The sequence below is a fragment of the Labeo rohita genome, chromosome 3, assembly GCF_022985175.1.
Source record: "Labeo rohita strain BAU-BD-2019 chromosome 3, IGBB_LRoh.1.0, whole genome shotgun sequence".
In the NCBI taxonomy this organism is placed as follows: Eukaryota; Metazoa; Chordata; class Actinopteri; order Cypriniformes; family Cyprinidae; genus Labeo; species Labeo rohita.
Window position 1 is genome coordinate 22,414,600 of NC_066871.1, and position 24,765 is coordinate 22,439,364.

Below are 24,765 nucleotides of genomic sequence, written 5' to 3' on the forward strand. Positions count from 1 at the left end.
AGAAAAAGTAAGAATTATTCTGTGGTTGGGGGAAAAAATAATAATTGTGAGTGTAAATTCAGAATTCTGAGGGAAAAAGTCTAACTCAGAATTACAAAATGTACACTACCAGTTTAAAGTTTCTGGACAGTAAGATTTTTTTATGTTTTCTAAAGAAGTCTGCTGCTCACCAAGCCTGCATTTGTTTGATCCAGAGTACAGCAAAACAGTAACATTTTGAAATATTTTCACTATTTAAAATAACTGCTTTCTATGTTAATATATTTTAAAATGTAATTTATTCCTGTGATTTCAAAGCTGAATTTTTAGCATCATTACTCCGATCACATGGTGCTTTGGAAATCATTCTAATATTATGATTTGCTGCTCAAACAACATTTATTATTATGTTGAAAACAGCTGAGTAGAATTTTTTCAGGTTTCTTTGATGAATGAAAAGTTCAGAAGAACAGCATTTATCTGAAATAGAAATCTTTTGTAACATTATAAATGTCTTTACCATCACTTTTGATCAATTTAAAGCATTTTTGCTAAGTAAAAGTATTAATTTCTATCATTCTATCAGAAAAAAAGTCTGAATTGTCAAAATTTCATGATGGCAAAAATGTTACATTATTACAGCGGCACTGGGAATATTGCACAATAACATATTCCAATTTTTAATTTTTTTTGTAGCGCAGTGAAAAAATTGTAATGGTTGGTTGTAAACTGTAACTGCATTATTTATCTGTGTTTTTATAACATTATGCAATCAAAATGAAATTATGTAATTCCATTTTCCCATGTGATATTTACCTTGATTTTCCTTTGTTGTCTTCACACATTATGTCTCATATTTCATCTCAAACATGATCATCACTGACACAGTTGTCTTCTGGGTAACCACATACACAATATACTATATATAAAAAATATTGATTAGTGGTAAAATGATTGATTTGGTGGGGAGTGTTTTTATGTGTTAAATAGCAATTTAATAATAGCAATAATAATAGTTTAATAATAAATATAAATAATAATGTAATAATAACTCTAAAATAGATTCTTCACTTCATTGTTTTAGATGAACAATATATATAATATGTGTATATATATATATATATATATATATATGAAGTCTGTCTGACTTAAAATCAAGCCCTGAGACATGAAAGCGCCCATTCAGACTATCACATGTTTCTCTGCACACGCATACACACTTTCATTTATTGACCTCAATTTTTCATCTTTAATGCTTATTGGCAAAAAAATAATTAATCACAAATTGGTAAACTCATTTCCTTAAGTGAGAGGATAGGAAGGGTGACTTCTTTGTGTCCAGCATTCATTCAGATTATTGAATTTTCAGATGAACCGGGCTTGTATTGGCTGGGGGAGTTTCAGCCGTATGAACTGAAATGGAATATGTTGGGTTGTAATGATTTAGAGGGTCATTTGTATTGACTGACAGTTTCGCGGCGCTAATGTTTCAGTGTTTTAGTATGACATCACTGTCCTTGCTCTCTTTCTCTTTGATTGAGTCCTGACTAAACGAGAGACGGTGGCCGCCTCTGGCGCTTTCAACATTGCTGGGCTTTTTTGAACTCACAAATACCGAATGATAAGTTTGAAAAGTGACGTGCAATTAACGGAGCGCAAGAATTTTTCAAAAAGGAAGCAACAATATGGAATTAATTTGTGCAGATAGGCTATCGTGGAAGACAACAAGCGGCTTTTAGCGGAGGGACGAAGCGGTTTAATGCGGAATGAAAGTACTTTTGGTGGCTGCTTCTGTGTTGTACATGTGAGATTGCATTGTGGGAAGAAACAATGTGAAATGACCCTGACATGTGTACAGAGGTGATTAACAATGTACATTCATTAAGACTTGAAACGTGTTTCAAAAGACTGCTTTCTGTGAGATTACATACATTTGGATTATAAAGCCTACTAGTTGGGGAGGGCCTGTAGAGAACAGTGTATGTGAATAGTGACTGTCTACTTGCATTTTTTTAGAACTCATATAAATAAAATAAAAACCTCTTAATTTTTTTTTTTAAGGAAAATAAGCATACATTTAATGGGACAACTGACTGGCTGACTAGTAATCTAGATTTTTTGAGTGGTGAATATAATTTTAACTTTTATTTTAATTTAGTTTTTTATTGATAATCGTAATAATATTTAAGATTTATTTATTTATTAATATTTTTTATATTTTATATTTTAATTGCTTTCATTTTATTTTCCCATTTTTTGTAAATGCATATTTTATTTTCAGTGGAAATTATTGTTAATTTCAGATTGTATTTCATTTTCAGTCAGTATATTTTTATATTTAATAATTCTATACTTTATTTTGTTTGATTTTTGTAGTTTTTTTATTACTTTTAATTTGTTCATAATTTCATAATTATTTTTATTGATAATTGTAATAATTATTTCATATTTATTTATTAATCATTTTCATTGTTTCACATTTTAGTTGCTTTAATTTTATTTTCTTATTAATATTTTATTTTCAGTCAGTTTATTTTTTATTATTAATTTTATACAATTTTTGTTAGATTTTCTTTTTTTACTTCCTTAAATTATTTTCATAATTTCATAATTATTGTAATATTTATTCATTCATTTATGACATATTGTTTCATATTTTAATTGCTTTAGTTTTATTTTCTTAATTTGCATAAATGCATATTTTATTATTGCTAATTTTATTTTATTTTTAGTCAGTTTATTTTTATTAATAATTTTATACTTTATTTTGTTTTTCACCTTTGTTTACTTCCAATGATTATTTTCATAATTTCATGATTATTTTTATCGATAATTGTAATTATTCCATATTTAATTATTCATTAATAATTTGTGTTGTTTCATATTTTAATTGCTTTAATTGATTTTTATCTTTTTTCCTTCCATCAATTATTTTCAGAATTTCATAATTATTAATAATTTTTTTTTTTTTTTTATTTCATTTAAATTCATTTAAATGAATCCTCTTTAAAATACCACTCCTATAACGATGCACATTAAGGTCAATTTTCAAAATATTTTTCCACATACAATCTAATTTTAGCTATCCTGATAGCTAAATTTTAAAGGAGAAGTCCACTTCCAAAACAAAGATTCACATATAATGTAATCACCCCCTTGTCATCCAAGATGTTCATGTCTTTCTTTCTTCAGTCGTAAATAAATTATGTTTTTTGAGGAAAACATTTCAGCTTTTTTCTCTATATAATGGACTGATATAGTGCCCCGATTTTGAACTTTCAAAATGCAGTTTAAATGCAGCTTCAAACGATCCCAAATGCAGGTGTAAACAATCCCAGCTGAGAAAGAAGGGTCTTATCTAGCGTAACGATTGGTTATTTTCATAAAAATAATACGATTTATTAAGTTTTTAATATCAAACGCTCGTCTTGTCTTACTCTGCCTGGGCTTTTTTTTTTTTCGGTTCATGACAGTTAGGGTATGTCGAAAAACTCCCATCTCATGTTCTCCCTCAACTTCGAAATCGTCCTATATCACTGTTTTACCTTTTTTGTTAAGGGTGTTTGATCATCTTTGCATGTTCACTTTGCAAAGACTCATGTCGGTACTTCTGCAGCGATGTAGGATGATTTTGAAATGATTTTTGAAGTTGAGGGAGAAAATACGACTGGAGTTTTTCAACATACCCTAACTGTCTCGAGGCAGAATACACAGAGTTCAACGAGAGCAAGGCAAGACGAGCGTTTGAGAACAAAAATTATTTAAATTGTATTTTGTTTATGAAAATAACAGATCGTTTTGCTAGATAAGACCCTTCTTCCTCGGCTGGGATCATTTACAACCGCATTTGGGATTGTCTGAAGCCACATTTAAACTGCATTTTGAACGTTTAAAATCGGGGCACCATATCAGTCCATTATATGGAGAAAAATGCTGAAATGTTTTCCTCTTACGACTGAAGAAGGAAAGACATGAACATCTTGGATGACAAGGGGGTGAGTACATTATATGTGAATCTTTGTTTTGGAAGTGGACTTCTCCTTTAAGTAAGAATATGTATAGATAAATAACCATGGTATTTAGTCTTGTTTCTAGTTTGCAACAAACATGAGTATTTTGCCGCCCACCAGAAGCTGCAGAATTATCCGTACTCAATGCACAGTGCATTTTACATGATCTGAAAGCTGTGAGATTAGACAAATCTCAAAGCGCATCTTGTTTATATATGCATCTGCAAAAGAGTCTCTGCGGTTTGCTGCACTGTGTACGGTTGCAGAGCGAGATGCACAGGGCAAGCGAACCTCCTGCAATGTTTATGAAACGCAGGCTCTGCCCACCCCTCAACCCCCCCAAACGCTTCCCACACAAAAGCCAATGAGAGAAATTATTGCGCTACAAAGCAGTTGTACACTTTTATGGCTTTGATGCGGAGGCTACCTCCCGTCGGCCAGAGCATCTGCTTCACTGTAATCGCTCTCAAAGCAATAAAACGGACTAACTCTCCTGTGCATCCCCCCGGAGCTCGCTGCTGCTGCTGGTGCTGCACGCTCCCATTTCTCATTCAGCGGCACTTACTGTTGCTCTATCTCGCTCTCTCTCCGTTTTCATCTAACCCTCCACCCTTCATCGTTCTAAATGAAAGTGCATAGTCTAAGTTGTTTATCCTGTAAATATTCAGGCTAAATACATCTCATATTTATTTTCCTCAGGACACATTCTACACATCAAAGTGAAGCTCTTGCAAATACGCAAACGTGTACGCAGCATATTTCAAAAATGGCTGTCAGATGGCCTGCATGGCATGGAAGGAGAAAGGAATGCATGTGACTAATGAATCTTTATTGCCGTTTCTTTTTTCAATGCTGCTTTTTTAATGTTCCATTGTAAGGCTTTCAAAAACATTTCTCATTTCTCTATGCATGACCTGATTTTCCTTTCTGGGTTAAATAAACATTACACTATCAGAAAAAGAAAAAAAAATCTATTTAATATTTTTATTTTATTAACAATGTAATCAATGTTCGAATTATTGAAGCCAGTTATGAATCTCATAAAGTTGGTGTTTTTAAGCATTTTACATTTATTCCAAAATAATAACTCCGTAACAATTTAAACAATCGATTTTATTTGTGAACCTTTGTTCAGCTATTCTTTTTGATAGTTAGCTTTTAACTATTTTCACATTTTTCAGATCATCAGTCATCAAAGCTCTGTAAATATTGGTCACCAAGCTGATTACTCGCTAAAAACCCCCACAGATCATGTTTTCAGTGCATTTCAGTCTTATTTTGATGTAACAAAGTGGTTATATCTAAGTGTGTGAGTTGTTCACTTACTTTTTTAAATTAGTTTTCCCATTAACATCATAATATTGTTCATTCAGACTGATTCGTGAGCATGAAATGCGCACAAACACAAGAGGCGGGATTTATCGCATCAGCCAATCGCAGCCGGTCATAACCATTCATATCCAATCATATCATGGCGACAGGTTGAAAGCTGCTGTTCATTGTTTTTACAAAACATTTATAGTTAATAATAGTCTACTGGTGTTGTACCTTCAGTCATTTTGAGTTTGAATTATCTTGACTTTTGAGATTTTTTAAAAAGCATTTCCTCATATTATTTCTTAACATATAATAAGACAAGTTTGTACAAGATGTAGTTGTAGTTCATGCATCTTTTCTGCAAAGATATTTAACAAGTGATTAGTTGAACATTTATATCATGTTAACAACTTCATGTGTGGTGCACTAGTAATAGAATGTTCTTTAAAGGAGAAGTCCACTTCCAAAACAACAATTTACAGATAATTTACTCACCCCCTTGTCATCCAAGATGCTCATGTCTTTCTGTCTTCAGTCGTAAAGAAATTATGGTTTTTGAGGAAAGCATTTCAGGTTTTTTCTTCATATAATGGACTTCAGTTGTGCCCCTGATTTTGAACTTCCGAAATGTAGTTTAAATGCAGTTTCAAAGGGCTCTAAACGATCCCAGCCGAGGAAGAAAGGTCTTATCTAGCGAAACAATCTGTAATTTTTTTTGAAAAATAAAAATTTGTATACTTTTTAAGCATAAAAGCTTGCGTAGCACAGGCTCTCGGATGTACGTCCACGGGTCGTTCTTGAACGATTTGTTCATTTTGAATGAATCTTTAATATGACTCGCGAAGAATGAGTCGTCTCGGGGAGTGATTCACATGCACAACATCCTATTAGGTTCTGTACTGGAATTAGTTCACCTGTTTCGAGTCTTCGGGTTTTCGAGTCGTTTGTTCATCTTATGGGGCTGTCACGTGACACTGATTTTGCTAAAATTAACAAAGTGACTCGAAAAAAGATTGGTTCATTCTGCTGAACGAGACTCAAAGGTCCGAGTCGTTAAAATGATCCGAGCTTCCCATCACTACTACGAATCACGTCTAAGTTCATCGTCTGTGTGCTCCGGCTAAAAAAGGTAGAGTATGGCGAAAAAACTTATTTTCTCCTACAACTTCAGAATCGTCCGATACGTTGTACCTTTTTGTTTGTAAACAGCGTTTGTCTTACTTGCACTTTCTTAGTCTTTGCGCGTTCGCTTTGTAAACACTGGGTCTGTAGTTCCGCTTGATCTTTCGACATGATTCAATAGTATGTCGTGAACGCGCATGCCAGAGCCTGTGCTACACGAGCTTTTGTGCTTAAAAAGTATACAAATTTTTATTTCTCAAAAAAAATGACTGATCTTTTCGCTAGATAAGACCCTTCTTCCTCGGCTGGGATCGTTTAGAGCCTTTTAAAGCTGCATTTACACTACATTTTGGAAGTTTAAAATCGGGGGCACAATTGAAGTCCATTATATGACGAAAAATCCTGAAATGTTTTCCTCATAAAACATACTTCACCTTTAACTAGAGGGTTAATAAAGAAAAAGTTACTCGAATCATGTTGTAGTTACATTTTCAAGTTGACTAGTTAAAATCGTTAAAAAAAAAGCGGAAATCGGTCAAATGTTCAGATGTTTTTTGCGATATGGCCCAGACTTACCTGATAGATATATAAATAAATAAATGATTCTAACATGTTATTTTAACATTACAAATATGACACATTTCAGTAATGGGAAGGTAATGTTTTCCTTTATAAATATGATAGAATGGAAAGTAAAATGTGGAGTTAATTTAGCAGTATTTCACTCTATTATATAACAAGACAGCTGTGGTGCACTGCGTGAAAGCGAGACATATCCAAGGTGACAAAGAGTCAAATGAAACAATCCTTTTCACCTTTCTACATCACGCAAACCCCTTCCTTAAATCTTAATTTTTTATCAGGCAAATGAAAGATTCAGTGCTCCTATTAGACATTTATATGATCTCCTTTTGAAAACCTGTAATGTTAAAGAATGGAGCAGCTTTCACAAACCCCCTCTCTCTTTCTTCCTCTCAACCATTTCAAATTAAGCCTCTTAAAAGTCATTTTCACCACCGACGCCCTATTAAACTTAATGATCATTTAACAACAATACAAAGCTTTCTGTTTTCACCCAGCCTCAGAGGTCTGTATGCCTCCTGTAGTTTGGTTATTACTCATTGTTAGAGTTTTCGGCTAATTGCAGGTGTAGATGGAGGTAGGGCACCATTCCTCACGGCTCAGATTAGTTGAGACTTGTGGAATTATAGTTCATTTGGCCGTTTATTACGCGGCGCTCTGGAATACTTGATTCTGATTGGTCAGTCGTGGCATTCTGCACTCAAATATTACATTATGCAACTGCATATTTGACTGTACCTAGCAACACTGGTCTATTTTTTATATCACCCTGTTGTGTCTTTGTTCTCACGTATTAGAACAATTTCATCTCAAATCAATCTTTTGTCCATTTAGTTGCTTATTTCATAAATAGCCATGTAATCACCCCAACGGGGGTTTATTTTGCAGTAATGACCGTGCATATTGGAGTTTAAAGGGGTCATATCCAGCAATTGTGCGTTTAATTTTTCCCTAGAAGTCTACATTTTTGTACCAAAAACTTTTGGTTTTGTTTTGCTTGACAATTTTTGCCTCTCAGACTTTTTTGCTACTATACCTTTAAGACATCTGTATGTAAATGACATCTTTATGATTGGTTAATCTCAGCATACCGTGCAACAGGAAAGGCCAAGTTGCTGAATACTGAATAGGCGTTAATGTATATATGTGGGCGGCATGTTAACATGCTCATGATGGTGATGTCACAGTAGGGTACAACGGGGCTAATGGCACCCCCTAGGAAAAAAATGTGCTTTTCACTGCGCACAAAGTGTATGATTGCAGAAGAATGCATATGTTTATACTGAACATTTATAGAGCAACAGATTTTGTGTGAAAATTGAATCATACAAGTCGTTTAATTTGTTTAAACATCTCATAAATATATTATGTGGCAAGGGAGGCCTTTTACCCCACACACGGGGTAAAAGGCTCACCAGCATGGGGTACAAGGCACACTTTTTTGATACAAATACTTTAGCTATAATAATGTTGTTTTTTTTTGTTTGTTTGTTTTTTTTTTAATAATCTATAAGTTAACACTTCAAAACAATCACTTTAGCAAAGTTTGTACTATTTTCTGCTTATTTTGACAAGTAATTTTTTTTTTATTCAATAAATATACTGTCATTAAACTATGTTAATATAAAAACATATATTTTAAAATACAGAAAAAAAAATTTAAATGTAAAGATTCTGAAAGCATTGAAGGAGATCCCATAATAATTTAATATAGATTTACAGTAATAACAAACAAATGATCATTTAATATTAGATGTGATTAATAGCAAGTTTTTAAATATGATGGTTTCATTCTCAAACCATAGTGATTATCTCTAAGATGGACACTCAACATAATATATGATATGTACCATCTGAATCTAACAATGTCGTGTCAACTAATGGTAAAGTCAGCCTTCTATTAATTATCATGTTAATTTTTGTGCCTTTTAGCCCCAACAGCAGGGGTGCTTTTTACCCCAAATAACATACTTTTAAATATTCTTTCGTTATTTAAAAACTGCTGTTTTAATAACTTAAACAAAACTGAAAATCATTAAGAAGACCTTTGTCTCAAGATTTATTGAACACAAATTAAGATATTTTTTATGAAATCCAAAAGCTTTCTGACCGTGCATAGACAGCAACACAATTGACACATTCAAGACCCAGAAAAGTAGTAAGGACATTGTTAAAATAGTGAATAGTTGTGAAGCTACGAGAATACTTGTTTGTGCACCTGTTTAAATACATTTTTTCTGTGATGGTTTCTCATGTATATACTGTTTGTGTTCCCCACAGTGCCAGGCTTCCCATACCCAGCAGCCACGGCGGCGGCGGCGTACAGAGGGGCACACTTAAGAGGAAGAGGGCGCACCGTCTACAATACATTCCGGGCAGCTGCGCCTCCCCCACATATCCCAGCCTATGGGGGGTAAGTAACAACACTTCTTTCTCACATACACACAAGTTCACCTTTAGTCCTTTTCTGACAACCACTCCTCCTCGTCACTGGGCTGCTGTAACATGCATGCATCTCTACCTCAGCACACAGAAGCAGTGCGGCATGTAGCCCGTGCATCCTGCAAGTAATGATGACAGTCAACTGTCATGCTGTTCTGTCATGGTCGATGGCCTTAAGCATTTCCTTTTTTGTAATATAACATTATGTAAATCCTCTCGAACAACCGAATGCAGAAGGATTTGTGATCTCTGAGCAGTCAAATGATGAGTGTGATTATTTTGGTTCTGATTTCATGTATGTAACTGCAAGCCGATAGTATTGATGGAGGTTTTGTGGAGGTGTCAGGGGCCACAGACTAGTTTCCACTGACTGCTGTCTTCTGTAAATTGAGAAACGGGAAGGTTAGAAGATTCACTGCAAAAATAAATTGAACACAAATAATTGAAAATGAATGAAAACATGCCACTTAAACTGTGTGATAAATAAGATGAAATCTAAATAAATACTGTAACACATGTATTGCTCATTGTTAGTTAATATTAGTTAATTAGCATTAATAAATAAATTAAGTTTATCTAATGAGCCTTATTTTAAAGTGTTTCTGAATTTTTGGATTGTAGTTTTGGGTATGATTTTAAGTCATAAAACTAAACAAGTGCCATAAACTATATATCTATATAACATATAGATTTTATTTTATTAGATTTTAAAAAATTCTCAGAAATTTACAGCTTTGAATGTGGTTCAGAAATTATCATTGTCACCCTCAGTTATATTGTAAATGCCAATAATCAATCATTAAGTAATTTTCAAACCTTGAAATTTTTTTCTTTGTTTACAAAGACAGAATTATTACACATAAGACTGAAATTATTCACAAAATGAAAGTCTAAATGGAACCTGTTAATAAGTTTGCTCATGAATTATTTTCAGAAGTGTAATACCTTAAAATTGTTCCAAACCAATGTGGTTGACTAATAACAATTAAAAATTAACGACAACAACAATTTATTATTATTATTAGTATTATTAGTATTATTATTATTATTATTTTAAAAAGTGTAATACTTTAAAACTATTCCAAAGCAATATGGTTGTGTAATAATAATAATAATAAAAATAACATTTTTTTTTTCAAAAGTGTATTAGTTTTAAAGTAATACACTTTCGAAAATAATAATAATAATAATAATAATAATTAAAGTAATAATAATAATAACACTTCCAGAGCAATGTGGTTGCCTAATAATAACAATAATAATAATAATAATAATAATAGCAATTGTTATTATTACTATTATTATTATTACTATTACTATTTTTTTTCAAAAGTATATTAGTTTTTAAGTAATACACTTAAAAAATAAAAATAATAATAATAATAATAACGATTCCAAAGCAATATGGTTGCCTAATATTAACAATAATAATAATAATAATAACAATAGTTATTATTATTATTAATATTACTTTTTTTTTTTCAAAAGTGTATTACTTTAAAACTATTCCAAAGCAATATGGTTGCCTAATATTAACAATAGTAATAATAATAATAACAACAATTGTAATATTATTATTATTATTGTTATTATTATTATTATTAATATTATTATTATCACACCTAAGACTGAATTTATTCTGAGAATAGAAGTATGAATGGAGTCTGGCATCTCAAAGCAATATGGTTGACTAATAATAATAGTAGAAGTAATAATAATAATAATAATCTTTTTTTTTTTAACATTTCCTACATAGCTTTTTTATTTTTTACATTTTGCTAATGATTAAAATGTGATGTGAGGAAATTTCAGCTCTCTTTGGCCCCTGTATAAAGACTTTACTCCTTTGAAATTACTTCAAAAGTGCTTGTAGAAACCCTTTGTCACTCTTATTCAGTGTGTGTGTATTTCTTATTCTGTTCCACTAACCCTGGCTAGAGATGGGGTTGGTATTGCTTGCATGGGAACATGCACTAATATTGATGTGTTTTGTTTGTTTTGTTTGGTGTTTGTCTGTGTGTGCGCGTGTTTGCATCTTTCCAGTGTTGTTTACCAGGACGGATTTTATGGTGCAGATATTTATGTAAGTATTCGCATGCCGTCCTTAAATGTTCATGTACATATCCCTGCCCCCACCCCACCCCACCCCACCCCACCCCACCCCCGCCCCATTCATCCCTCCGACTATAAAGCAACCAGCTGATACACTGTTGTTTCTTTCGTTAGCATTTTTGAATTCTACCTTAATTGAGTCAAGAGACTTTCACACACAAGTAAAGAACATTCTTCCTTGGCCAGCAGCAGCACACGCATATCAGTGACATTGTTGAGTTTATTGTCAGTTGTGGTTAGGCTCGGTGACCTAAAATTGAGCACTAGAAAAGCGCATGCTGGGATTGTATAGTGTGAAAACTCTAGAGTAGACCTACACAGAATGTCCTTTTTTCATAATTGTGAGGTGATTAAATGATATAAAATGTTATAATATAAAATTATTCCAAATTGAATCTCTTAGTGTTCTTTGTAAATGTTTAAAGTATTGTTTTAATGAGAAAAATGAGCATTGAAGGGAAGGGTAGCATTTAAATTTTCAAGTTTTTAATGAATGTTCGAATTCTGCATATCTTCAACGCATTCATCTGGGAGTTAATCACATTTTGTGATTAGTGGAAGCATCTGGAGCTTAGGTGGGGTAACTAGCAGGGACGAAAGCTTGTTCTCCTCAAGGCCATGTCTCATTGAGCCTGACACAGCCTGATGTATCTTCCCCAATTCGCCCTCCTCTGGGACGAAACAAATTGTACAGAGTACAAATGTGCATGGAAATGGCGGGAAGGCTGCTGTAACGCTTCCTCTGTTCCCCTGTCATTAGCGCAGTGCCACAGAGGCTGGGATTGATTGTTCTGCTGCGATAAGATCATCTAATATTCATTAGAAACTATCCAAGAACTGTATTTGTTTATTACCAATCTTAATTTGCTGAGTGCTCTGCTAAATGTACTGAATGTCGGCTAGCGTCTGGAAAATGAAGCTACGCTCACATAGAACAGACAGCCTTAAAATGAGCAAGTTAAACAAAGAAAAACTGGATGCATACCACATGCAGGGGTGCAATAAGGCAGGAAGATCTACCAAATATAAACGACACAGCATGTGTAATATCTCTCCATTTAATCTGTAATATAAAGTGCTTCGCATTTCCCTCATGTGGCCAACTTTTCATTTCAAGAAGATCCAGAAATGCCCAAAGCCACACTGTAACAAACAAGTCCATTTGCAGCATCAGTAATGACTGGAAACCCTCCAACGTGACCTGATCCTTTTGATCCAGGAACACAAGTTCTATCATTAGATAGTCTATGCTTTCTAATGCTGTAATTATTTTGTTTCACTTACATAAGCCTATTTGTATATATTCCTCTGACATTTCAAACATTTTTCAGACCTTGGCGTTGTTCGATTAAAATTAGATTTATTCAAACATATTTAATGCCAAGTTCTGTCATGAAATTCTAGATGGCTCAGGCTGATGGGCCATTAAAGCAAACTGATTATATTCACAGTGTTAATCTACTTGGCACAAGCTGATTGGTTCATGAGCCTGCTGCTTTACATTTAAATGGCTGGTTAGCATTCATTAGAGTATTTCACAGGGCACTTTTAGAGTTCCTCAAAAACCCTCCACCTCCCCCAGCTCCACCTGTATACAGGGCTCTACGCTTACTTTTCTTCTTAGGAGCACTTGTGCTCCTAACTTAAAAAATGTAGGAGCGCAGTCAAAATTTTCTAATCAATAATCAAAAAATCTGATAAAAAATTAGCCTTCCCATTACGAGGTGATATTTAATTTTTTTAAGTGATTTAAAGGGGAATTTTGTTTTTACCTTTTTAATGGCATTTTTCTAACTTTATTAAAAGTATGTCATCTTTTATGTCAAATTTTGAAAAAATTATATTTAAAATTTCTAATTAAAACAACAGAATAAGAACAAGTAGAATAAGAATAGGTAACCAATCAAATGAAATCAGTATTAACCAAATTAATTTGTACTACAGAGGAGGCACAGAAGAACACAAAAGTGGTTTGTAGGTGTATTTTCCTATTTTTAATAAGGCTCAGAGGTGGTATGAGTGCAATCAAATTCATATATTCATGTTGAAATTAATGTTTTAAACATAACATTTTGAAAATAGAAATATTAAATGATTTGAATATCTGAAAAGTTATTTAAAATTTTATTAAAAAAATTATTTAAAAATTAAACTAAAACAACCAGTAGGTGGCGGCAAGTCACTGATTTAATTACTGAATCATTCATTCATTTGATTCATTCGAAATGCTGATTCATTCAGGAATAAGCAAGTGACTGTCTTTATGAACGGGAAATTGAATCATTGACTCACTAGATTAGTTTAAAAACGCGCGTTCATTCATAAACGAAACACCGCTGTCTTTGAATGGAGATGCGGCTCAGTTGTGACTTTGTTTCAAACTATGTTTGACAACAAAATAGAGAAAAATCAGGCAATAGTGTTATAGTCAGACAATGTAAGTCACTTAATATTAATTTTTTGTTTATTTAACTGTTGTATTAAATCAATATCTCATTTACGAACTCCATTAAAAATAATTAAAAGCTGTCACTCATCTTAGTTCATTGCGATCTCACAAACTTTCATTATAATTAACGAAGCTCTCTACACTGCACAATCAATCTTTTATTTACACTCTCTCTACACTTTGTTTATGAAAGGATTCATGAGATATGTCTGTGATACATTACTCAACATTGCAAAAACACATAGAAACCTTTGAAGTTCCCCTCAGCGCAAACACAAATATGCTGATCGGGTGCTCCTAAATATTTTTTCACAGTCGCACACAATAGTTTTGCACTGTAGAGCCCTGTGTATAGATCTGCTACGGGTTATTATATATGCTATTTGTGCAGCAGCAGTATGTCTTAAATGCTTACAGCAGCGTATTGGCGTATGAATTTTCAGTAGCAAGTTCTGAACTCTTGTTTCAGTGTTTTGAACAAATCAGTTGAGTAAATAATTAAATGACATTCATAGAAACAGTCCCTTTTTCAGATAAGTGTTTTGAACAAATCGGTTGAATTAATGATTCAATGATTCAACGCTTAACTAATTAAGACAGTCGCTTGTTGACACCTACTGGCATGTCGATGTAATCTGTGATAAAAGTCACTGAGTAATCCCCATCGTTAATGCATAGCATGATACAAACACTGAAAAGTCTAAGAGCTGTTGGGCTATTGCCAAGGACTGGAATTATTGTTGCATAATGTTATATATAAAGTACTTAAAAAGTTGTATTATTCTGTATTATATCCCCCTGTGGACTCCTTTCAGGTAGCTCAGGCCGTCAAGTGGTTATGACAGGCAAACGCACTCCTCTAGTAAAAGTATGAGACTCTCACCATGCGCATCAATAACCATGATAAACTCAGTATGTCCACATGCACTCCAGACAGATACAAGCAGTCAGGAGTCAGTGGAGCCCTATCTATTCTTCTCTCTCTTTGTGAGTCATAATGATAAATTGTGGCCGCTCTCCAGATGCGCATCTCAGCATTAAAGTCCTGACCACTGCTCTCACCGCACCTGCACACCCTGTCAGTTTCCCTGAGGTTAGTTGACCAAGCCTAATGGAGCTTCAGAGACATGTAGATGCCCGCGGCCCCCGTCTGTGAGAGATGACAGCACTGGTGACTAAGGGGCCCCGTTCGGCCGTCCCGCTCTGCAGCTCTTCACACCGGCTTTAAATACAGCCCAGATGCATCACGGCCCGCGTGTCAGGCTCGCTGTTGCGCGAGTAAATGAAATGGTTTGTTAAGGGGCCGGCCACGCAGTGGGAGTGTCGAATTACCCGGTGAGTCATTATGGAAGGAGTTAGAGGACGGAGGTGAGCTGCGAGAAAGTGGGAGGGTGAGGAACATGAAGAAAGTTGTGAGAAGGAACTGCTGCTGTTATGTATGTGTGAGCACAGGGAGAGGGAGGTTGGTAATTACTACAGCCTGAAGGCCTGGTGTGGAGAACAGCGGGGTCAGGAGACCAGTAAGCCCTGGAGAAAGAGCAGAGGTGTACAGATGGACTTTTCAGTTAGTGTTTTCTGCGGACCGCTAATAGGAATGCTAAAGGAAGCTGTGCCTCCTCAAAAAAGGAATGGATGAAGGAAAAAAAATCAACAGTACAACAATACAAAAAAATATTAGGAAATATTACATTTTTTCACATACGCAAGAGTGCACTTTTGCTAAATATGTAGTAAAACAGCACAATTGCAAAAATAAATAAATAACTAAATAAAAATTTTGCTCCGGTTCCAGGACATGCCGGCGTTTTAGTGCCACGTTAAAAAATTAACAAATTTAAAGTTACGAGATTAAAATCGTAATATTTTGAGAATAAAGTCGAAATTACGAGAATAAAGTCAAAATATTTTGAGAATAAAGTCGAAATTACGAGAATAGTCTAAATATTTTGAGAATAAAGTCAAAATTGTGAGAATAAAGTCAAAATATTTTGACAAAAGTAGAAATGTTTCAAGAATAAATTTGAAATTTCGAGAATAAAGTCAAAATATTTTGAAAATATAGTCAAAATGTTTCAAGAATAAAATCGAAATTTCGAGAATAAAGTCTAAATATTTTGAAAATAAAGTCAAAATCTTTCAAGAATAATGTTGAAATTTCGAGAATAAAGAAAATTTTTTGAGAATAAAGTCAAAATGTTTCAGGAATAAAGTCGAAATTTCAAGAATAAAGTCAAAATGTTTTGAGAATGAAGTCGAAATTACGAGAATTAAATCATAGCAATTAAAGTTATAATATTTTGAGCGTATAGCCTGCGCATGCAGATGGCCCGGATTGGGAGCACCGGGAGAAGTTTCCAGGCTACCGGAATTTTTTTGAAATTTTTCTTGTAGGGACAGTATTGGAAACAGTCTTTCACGTCTTTGAATGCATTCCTAAGGCCTATTTAGTGTGCCAGCCAGCCAATAATAGCAATTACTCACTGTATTCGTAAGATTAAACCGCTTAAACTGAGGCGAATACAGTGGTCTGTCACACTACATTAAAGAGGGTGAAAAACACATTATTGTAATAGAGATATTGTTTTTATTTCATTATAAAACTGACAGAATTTGAAGGCTGAGACTTTGGAATTGCTCCCGGTGCTACAGTATGGACCATTAGCATGTACAGTAGGCTAGAAATACTCAATTTTCAAATCAAAATTTTCAATCTCGTAATTGCTATGAATTAATTCTCGTAATTTCAATTTTATTCTCAAAATATTTTGACTTTATTCTCGAAACATATTGACTTCATTCTTGAAACACTTCAAATTTATTCTTATAATTTTGACTTTATTGTTAAAATATTTTGACTTTATTCTCAAAATATTTCGACTTGAAACACCTCGACTTTATTCCCAAAATTTTGACTTTATTCTCATAATTTTGACTTTATTCTCGAAATATTACTTCATTCTTGTAATCTTAGATTTTTTAAATTATTTTTTAATGTGGCACTAAAACACTGTCATATCAGGGAGTGTCTTGGAAAGGTTTTTCTTTTCTTTTCTTTTTTTTTTCTTTGCTTCCCAAACTATGAGTACTAAAGCAGGGTCACCTAGTGGGTGCTTTAAGTAAATATGTTCATTTATTTATTTTTTTATATATTTATGTATATTTCTTTGGTAATTAATATGTGTAGGCAAAAAAAATCTTCTTAGCAAAATTTTAAATGTTGTTTTAAGCTGTATTGAATTAAATTATTATTGAAGAAAATCAAGGACGTAAAACTTAACTGTGAAATAAAAACAAAGACAAATGACAGAACATATGGTGACAAGTTAAGGATATAGAAATAAATATAACTAATTTAGACAAATATTGTTATAATAATGAAAATATTTTTATACTACAAAAATGATCATTTGTGTTGATGACACCCTGAGCATTTATTTATTTAAGGACTCCAGACGCATTTTTGATTTAGTATTTATAAAGTTGTGTAAAAGGGCTCTAGGGGTAGATAAGACAAAATGGTTGGAAAACACACTAAATAATATGACAGGGACTAATTGTTATATAATACAAAATAAAAACGCAAGTCCAGAGCAAATTAATGGCCGTGTGGGAGTATTTCATGCAGACAGCTACATCTCGCACCACCATCGACTATGAAACAACACTCCTGAAATCAGCAGGCATATGCGCTTTTGACAGCACGTGTTTGTTTGCCCTTTTTGCCTTCCTGAACATCTGATGTTACCGTTCCACATGTTGAAATTATTCCTTTCTCCGTCGTTGGCAAAAAGAAGTAGTGTAGTATGACAGCGCTACATAATTAATCCTCAGATGTATGCGTGAGAGGAATAAGAAAGTAGGTTGAGTCACCAACATAAGGCTGCTGCTTTGTAATTAGATTATGCATATTTAATAGCTATGATTATGACATGTGCGTTCCCCCTTTTGGCAAACCGCGAGCGCCGATGCCGTGAACTCCGAGCGAGTGAATGCGACGTTGTCGCGTGCCGCTCTCCAAAAGCACTCCATGCCTCTTCATCTCCATGAGATTCAGTCGTACAGTCTCTGTCACAGCGCATAACATCAAACCGAACCTCCTTCCTCCACCCCCTCGCCCTTTTATTTCTCGCAAACACATTTTATAAAAAGTCCAAACAGCTGTTGTCGACGTGCCCATGTGAGCGAGTGTGTGTGTTGTGTTTCTAGGGTGGTTACGCTGCCTACCGATACACTCAGCCTGCTACTGCTACCGCCGCTGCCTACAGTGACAGGTAAGACACACACCGCTGCCTGCACACCACTGACAACACCACCTTACCAGGCCCTCCGGCGGGGCCCTTAACACCCACCCACCTCCCCCGCCGAGGCGGCCTCGTTCTCTCTCACCCTTTACTCCTCTGAGGTCAAACTCTCTCCCTTCGTCACGAGCAGAGGCAGGCGCACGCAAAAAAAAACAAAAAAAAACGGCCAGCCTGATTTATTAGCCTAATTCCCCTTGCCAGTGGTGATGGGGAATATCACGGTGCCCAGTGCAGTAATTGGCAAATTAAATCAAATGAGATGTCACTGCAAATGTAATGGTGAAACGCATCCATGGCGGAGCAACTGTAACTGCAGAATGAAGTGGGATAGACCTGACAGTTCCTCAGAGATGAGACAAAAGCCCGTTTGGCAGGGCGACCAGAGGAAGTCGTCTTGGCTGATTTTGATTTCCTTTCCTTTTCTTTTTTTCTCTTTTCTCTCTCTCTCTCTCTCTTGTCAATTGTGAGTGTAAGCTTATTGCAGATGGCACGCAATCAAGAATAAAGCAAATTCGGAGCCTTGATGTGATTGTAAAACATTCGCATGACACGAAAGCATATCTGCTCATGACTGTTAATGGCAAATAATGATCGTAATGCTGTCATCCGACATGTAACAACTGATATTGTGCAGCCATAACTAGATGAAGCAACACTTGATTATCATGTCATCTTAGCAGTGCTGTCATAATCTGTCAACGGTGTCCCTGCATGCTTCTTGATAAGTTGTGTGCTGTGAATCTCACCCGACCGGTTGTGAGTGGTGCTCATCATCATTACATCATGTTTATGTAATCATCACGGGAGCGTTTGTGCGTGGATCCCGGGCGTCCGCGGTAAAGGCAGATCATTAGCTGCGAATGGGGACCGAACGCACCGAGCGCACTTTCTGATGTCTGCCGGGCCGTGAGCTGCATGTTTGTAATCGTCGCCAGGCTTAAGATCAGTGTGGTTTCGTGAGCGGTTCAATAACCACATGTGTCCTCCTCACACGCAGGGACTTTCTCTGGATAAATACAGTAGACTGTCCTCTGAGATTAAAGGCAGACCGTCCTAAGAAACCACGTTATTGATTCCAAGGGCCCTTGTTGCTGTTCTGTGGCTTCTTGTTATGAGAAATCTTTTATGGTATAGCAGTAATCTGATTTTCTGTTGCTTCGATTGCTCTAGGCTGAGGCAGTCGTGTAATGATCTTATGCACTAGCTTGTCTAAGTTAAACATTAAAATTGTTTATTTATCTATTTGTTTACTTGAGTTGTTTCCCAATATATGGAACAGAATCCATGTTGAATAAACACAGAAAAGATATACAGTGCTATTCAAACGTTCAACTGCAGAAAGAACAGTAAAAACACTAATATTGTGAAATATTTTTGTCATTTCAAATAACTGTTTTCTATTTAAATACATTTTTCAAATGTAATTTATTTCTGTGATTTAAAGCTGAATTTTCAGCATCATTGCTCCAGTCTTCAATGTCACATGATCTAGAAATCATTCTAATATCCTGGTTTTCCGCTAATTTGTTGGTGTTATCAGTATTGAAAACGGTTGTGCTTCTTAATGATAAACTTTAATAGTTGTTTTAGGATTCTTTAATGAATATAAAGTTCTAAAGAACAGCATCTATATGAAACCAATTTTTTTGTAAAATGATTTTACTGTCAGTTTAATGCATCCTTGCTGACTAAAATATGAATTAAAAAAAAACCAAAAACATTTGAATGGTAGTGTAGATACAGTCAGGAACATTTCAAGGTAGTATAGAATTCATTTTACATGTATTCATGTATCATTAAGCATAACTTCAAACATAGCTATTCTGCTTTGAAATGTTTCTGACCATAATTTTGTCATGGGTTCTGTTCCATTTATTGTGCAATAAATAAATAACCAAGGATCTTATGAGAAATCTTTTATGGTATAGCAGTAATCTGATTTTCTGTTGGTTCAATTGCTCTAGAGTGAGGCAGTCATGTTCATTATAGCAGTCATCTTATGGCATTAGCTTCTCCAAATTAAAAATTAAAATAGTTTATTTATTTATTGGAGTTATTTCCCAATACATGGAACAGAATCCATGTCAAATAAAAACAGAAAACATGTACAGTACGACTCAAAGGTTTGAATAAATAACAGTAAAAACAGTAATATTCAGAAATATTTTTGTCATTTCAAATAACTGATTTCTATTTGAATTTATTTTAAAATGTCATTTATTCCTATGATGCAAACTGAATTTTCAGCAGCATAGTTCCAGTCTTCAGTGTCACATGATCCAGAAATCTGCTTAATATGCTGATTTGCTGCTCGTTTGTTATTATCATCAATGTTGAAAACAGCTGTACTGCTTAATAATAAACTTTAATACAGTTTTTGAGGATTCTTTGAATAGAAAGTTAAAAAGAACAGCATCTATATGAAACAATTATTTTGTAACATTCTAAAATGATGTCAATTTAATGCATCATTGCTGACTTAAATATTAAAAAATATAAAATATAACAGAAAAGATTTTAAAGCAGTATAGGCATTTGTAATGTTATCATAGATTCTGTTCCATTTGTTGGGCAACTGAACATGCACTGTACTGTACATTTAATGACATGAGAGATGTTTTGTGGTGCTGACTGAGTATTTCTCACACTTATGGATTTTAAAAATTCCCAACCCTCAGTATCAGACATCTGTGCTACAGACGTGAATGATGTGTTTCAGCTATTGCTTTAACTGGTTTGTCATTAATACAGATCTTAGTCATCTCTTTCATTATGTTCTGTGAACCCCCCTGAATTGCCCGTGGTTCAGTTTGTATTAAAAATGTAGTTATACTAGTAGACATAGTCATTGCTTTGCCAGTGGGCAGAGCTAATGCTAATGCTGGAACTGATTAAATTCAGAAAGTTTCCTTAATGTTGTTTAGCTCTCTGCAGAAACCTGCTTGATTGATTATGCAAATGAAGAGGCCTCTCAATAACATTTGAATTATTTTGTTTACCTTTAGACACATTTTGAGAATAATAGCAGCTTTGGGAAATTGAAACCGCAGCCCGACATACAAATTAGGTCCCTGGTACAAATTCCAGCTAAATTAGTTTGCATAAGACTAGTCTTTCATAATAGAGATTATAAATGATTGTTATTGAGAAGTCATACATTTTTTACATTTTTTCGGATTTAAAAGGATTGAATTATTCATTTGCAATGTAAATGACTTATAATCTCTCTTCCCTCATAAAAATAAATTATTCATGTCTCAATGAGTAACGTTTTTAGACAGTTGGAGTTTAATCGTTCGGTCTGCCTCCATTAAAATAACCTCTCAGCGCTGTTAGATGTTATCACCTCGTGTGAAAGATATCATCTCTGATCTCCGCTAATCCTGCGAGTGTTTTGACTGCAGTTGATCTCTTGCCTTCCACGGTGGCGGATATCAATACCCCAAAGCTTTATCTTAACAGAGCGCCGCACTCTTGACACCCTGCCGTCCCGACGGCGGTCTCATTAGACGTTAGCCGCCGCATTTGGTTGCTGCTCTTTGTCAGAGCTTCACTCGCTCACCGTCAGAGATGTCCAGGGTCAGCCTCAGATCTGGAGGTGCTGCTGGGAGGCGGAGTCCGCCGAGTCCGGGTCTCTGAAGTCGCCTTTTAGAGCTCAAGGCTCAGCCGGTCCCATCTGAACAGCTGCGGGCCGGGGCCACGTGGGTCAGGAGTACACGGTAGCCTCGCTTCCTACAACCCACCATACTAGCATCGCCTGACCTCTGTCCCTGCGACGCTTGTTCAGGAAAGGTTGAAGTGGCCCGTTGTGCGTGTTTCTGCCACTCCGTGGAACCCTCTGGGCTGGGGAAGCAGCTGTGCAGGAAGCTAAAGCAACTCTTTAAACTCTTGTATGAAAGGCCGTTTAGTTCGTTTATTAGCAAATTATGCTGCTAACGCATACCAGACGTGCTCAGGGGTGTAAAAAGCACTGAGAAATTATACTTGATGGACAGTATGGGGTTTCACACAATTAAAAACCAATACATCAAGCTAAAAACACGCTTCAGGGAAAGTATTTGGAAGTAAAACGACAACTTTTTTCTTAGAAACTGTTGACACTTGAATGTGGTTATGTAAAGCCTCAAGTGTTTGTCGTCAACAATAGTTATGATGTAATTAAAAAGCTTTGATTCGGATCAAAGATTATGTTGATGTATCTGCATCTCTTTATAAGGAGGAATATATGACGAATACAGTCACGTGAGCAAATGACATTTTATTTAAAATGTTAAAAGGAACATAATTTGACTTGTTAATTACAAAAATATAGACACACATTCAAAAAAAAACCTTTTTGAAAGAATTTAATGCTTTTATTTAGCAAGAATGCATTAAAGGAACACTCCGCTTTTTTTTAAAAAATAGACTCATTTTCCAACTCCCCTAGAGTTGAGTTTTGCAGTTTTCTAATCCATTCAGCCGATCTCCGGGTCTGGCGGTAGCACTTTTAGCGTAGATCATTGAATCTGTTTAGACCGATAGCATCTCGCTCAAAAATGACCATATATAATGACGATATTGTTCCTATTTTAAACTTGATTCTTTTGTAGTTACATTGTGTACTAAGACTGACCGAAAATTAAAAGTTACGATTTTCTAGGTCGATATGGCTAGTAACTATACTCTCAATCCGGCGTAATAATCAAGGAACTTTGCTGCTGTACCATGGGTGCAGCAGGCGCAATGATATTTTACGCAGCGCCTGAAAGTGACCGGCACTAAGTTTGTGTAAATGCAGAGTTGCAGCCGGCAGAGTTGACAACTGCTACTGCCAGACCCGGAAAACGGCTGAATGGATTTGAAAATGGTAATACTCAACTGTTTAACTCTAGGGGTGTTGGAAAATGGAAAAAAAAAAAAAAAAAAAAGTGGAGTGTTCCTTTAAATGCATCATAAATGATGGTGAAGATATTTACAAAATGTTTCTATTTCAAATGAATGCTGTTCTTTTGAGGTTCCCTTTCTTCAGAGAATCATTTGCACAAAAAATATTAAGCAGCACAATGTTTTTCAACATTAATTATGAGAAATACTTCTTAATCACTAAATCAGCATGTTAGAATGATTTCTGTAGGATCATATTGCACTGAAGACTGGAGAAATGATGCTAAAAAAATTTTGCTTTGCTTCACAGGAATAAATTACATTTTAAAATATATTAAAATAGAAAACAGTTCTTTTATAAATTGTAATAATATTTCACAATGTTACAGTTTTAATGTATTTCTGATTAAATAAATGCAGCTTTGGTGAGCATAAGAGAGAGATTCATATCATGATGACTTATGAAATATGTCCTTTATACTTTGACCAAAAAAGTATGTTTTAATTAGAAATGTTTTGAGTATGAATGCAAATATTTAGTTTCGGTTCAAGTAAACATTTCCCAAACTGATTCTCACATTGATGAATGAAGTACAATTACTTAAGTGATTTACACCCCTGAATGTGTTGGCCAGATGTCTGCATTTTGCTTGGAAATGCCTGTGACTGTTGATTGCTAGTACAAAGAGAAAAAACTCTGTGAAATGTATGTGTCTTGTTAGTTTAGTGTTGAATATTAAATTATAGACATGGCGGTTGAAATATTACTGTGTATAAGAATATATTGATGTAGTCCAGTGTACTACTGCTCATATGAAGTGCTTGTGACTTTAGCGTCTTCGTGCATGTTTAGTCTGTAATGTGTATGAATGGTCATATCTGAAGCCGATACATATCTGATTTCGTAAGGCACTATGAGTTCTAGAAAGTGCACCATTTAATGCATGTGTTCAAATGCATGTCTGCATTGAGCTTTACTCCCTAGAGTATATGTGTGAGTGTAACTGTGTGTGTGTTTGCGCATTGGGACGGTCAATACTGTCATGCCGAATAGAACATTGTATTCAAAACAAGCCCCCTAACATGATTAAGAGGGCCGATTCAATCTGAATGCTTAGCGGGAATGGATGATTCATTTAGTTATTAAATATAGCTCCAAGCGGCAATTAAAAAGGGGCCTGGCAATATGGCGGCCAATGTCTCTAATTAGACGTGAGATCAAGCCATGACACATCATTTGTCACACCTGTGCAGTGACTCATGAAGCCTGTGCAGTGCAACCAATGATACGGCTCATGCTAGTCTTGTTTGTTTACCCAGAATGCACCATTTACTCACATCCTGCATTATAGAAAAATCCTTAGAAAATTATCCCTTTTATGTTTTTTATTATTATTTTTTACAGCAGGGTTGAGGATTATACTCTAGTCCTTTCTGTGCTGTATGTTTCTGCAGACTTAAATCTGTAAATAGTTACATGTTCACAGTTCACAAAGATTCAAGGTGCACTCAGTAATTTTAGTAGTTTTTTGTTGTTGTTGTTTCATATTGAACTTACTGACACCTAGTGGGGCAGATGCAGTAA

At 34.8% G+C, this 24,765-nt stretch overlaps 1 protein-coding gene across 7 annotated transcripts in view; it reads left to right on the forward strand.

Annotated features, from left to right (window-relative positions):
• rbfox1 (RNA binding fox-1 homolog 1) overlaps window positions 1-24,765 on the forward strand; it is a 324,483-nt gene that overhangs the window by 288,550 nt on the left and 11,168 nt on the right. For all 7 annotated transcript variants that reach the window (XM_051102658.1, XM_051102682.1, XM_051102689.1 and 4 more), the window contains 3 exons: window positions 9,291-9,423; window positions 11,496-11,535; window positions 18,220-18,284. In XM_051102658.1, coding sequence (XP_050958615.1) covers window positions 9,291-9,423; window positions 11,496-11,535; window positions 18,220-18,284 — 238 coding nt within the window. The remainder of the gene's footprint in view (window positions 1-9,290; window positions 9,424-11,495; window positions 11,536-18,219; window positions 18,285-24,765) is intronic.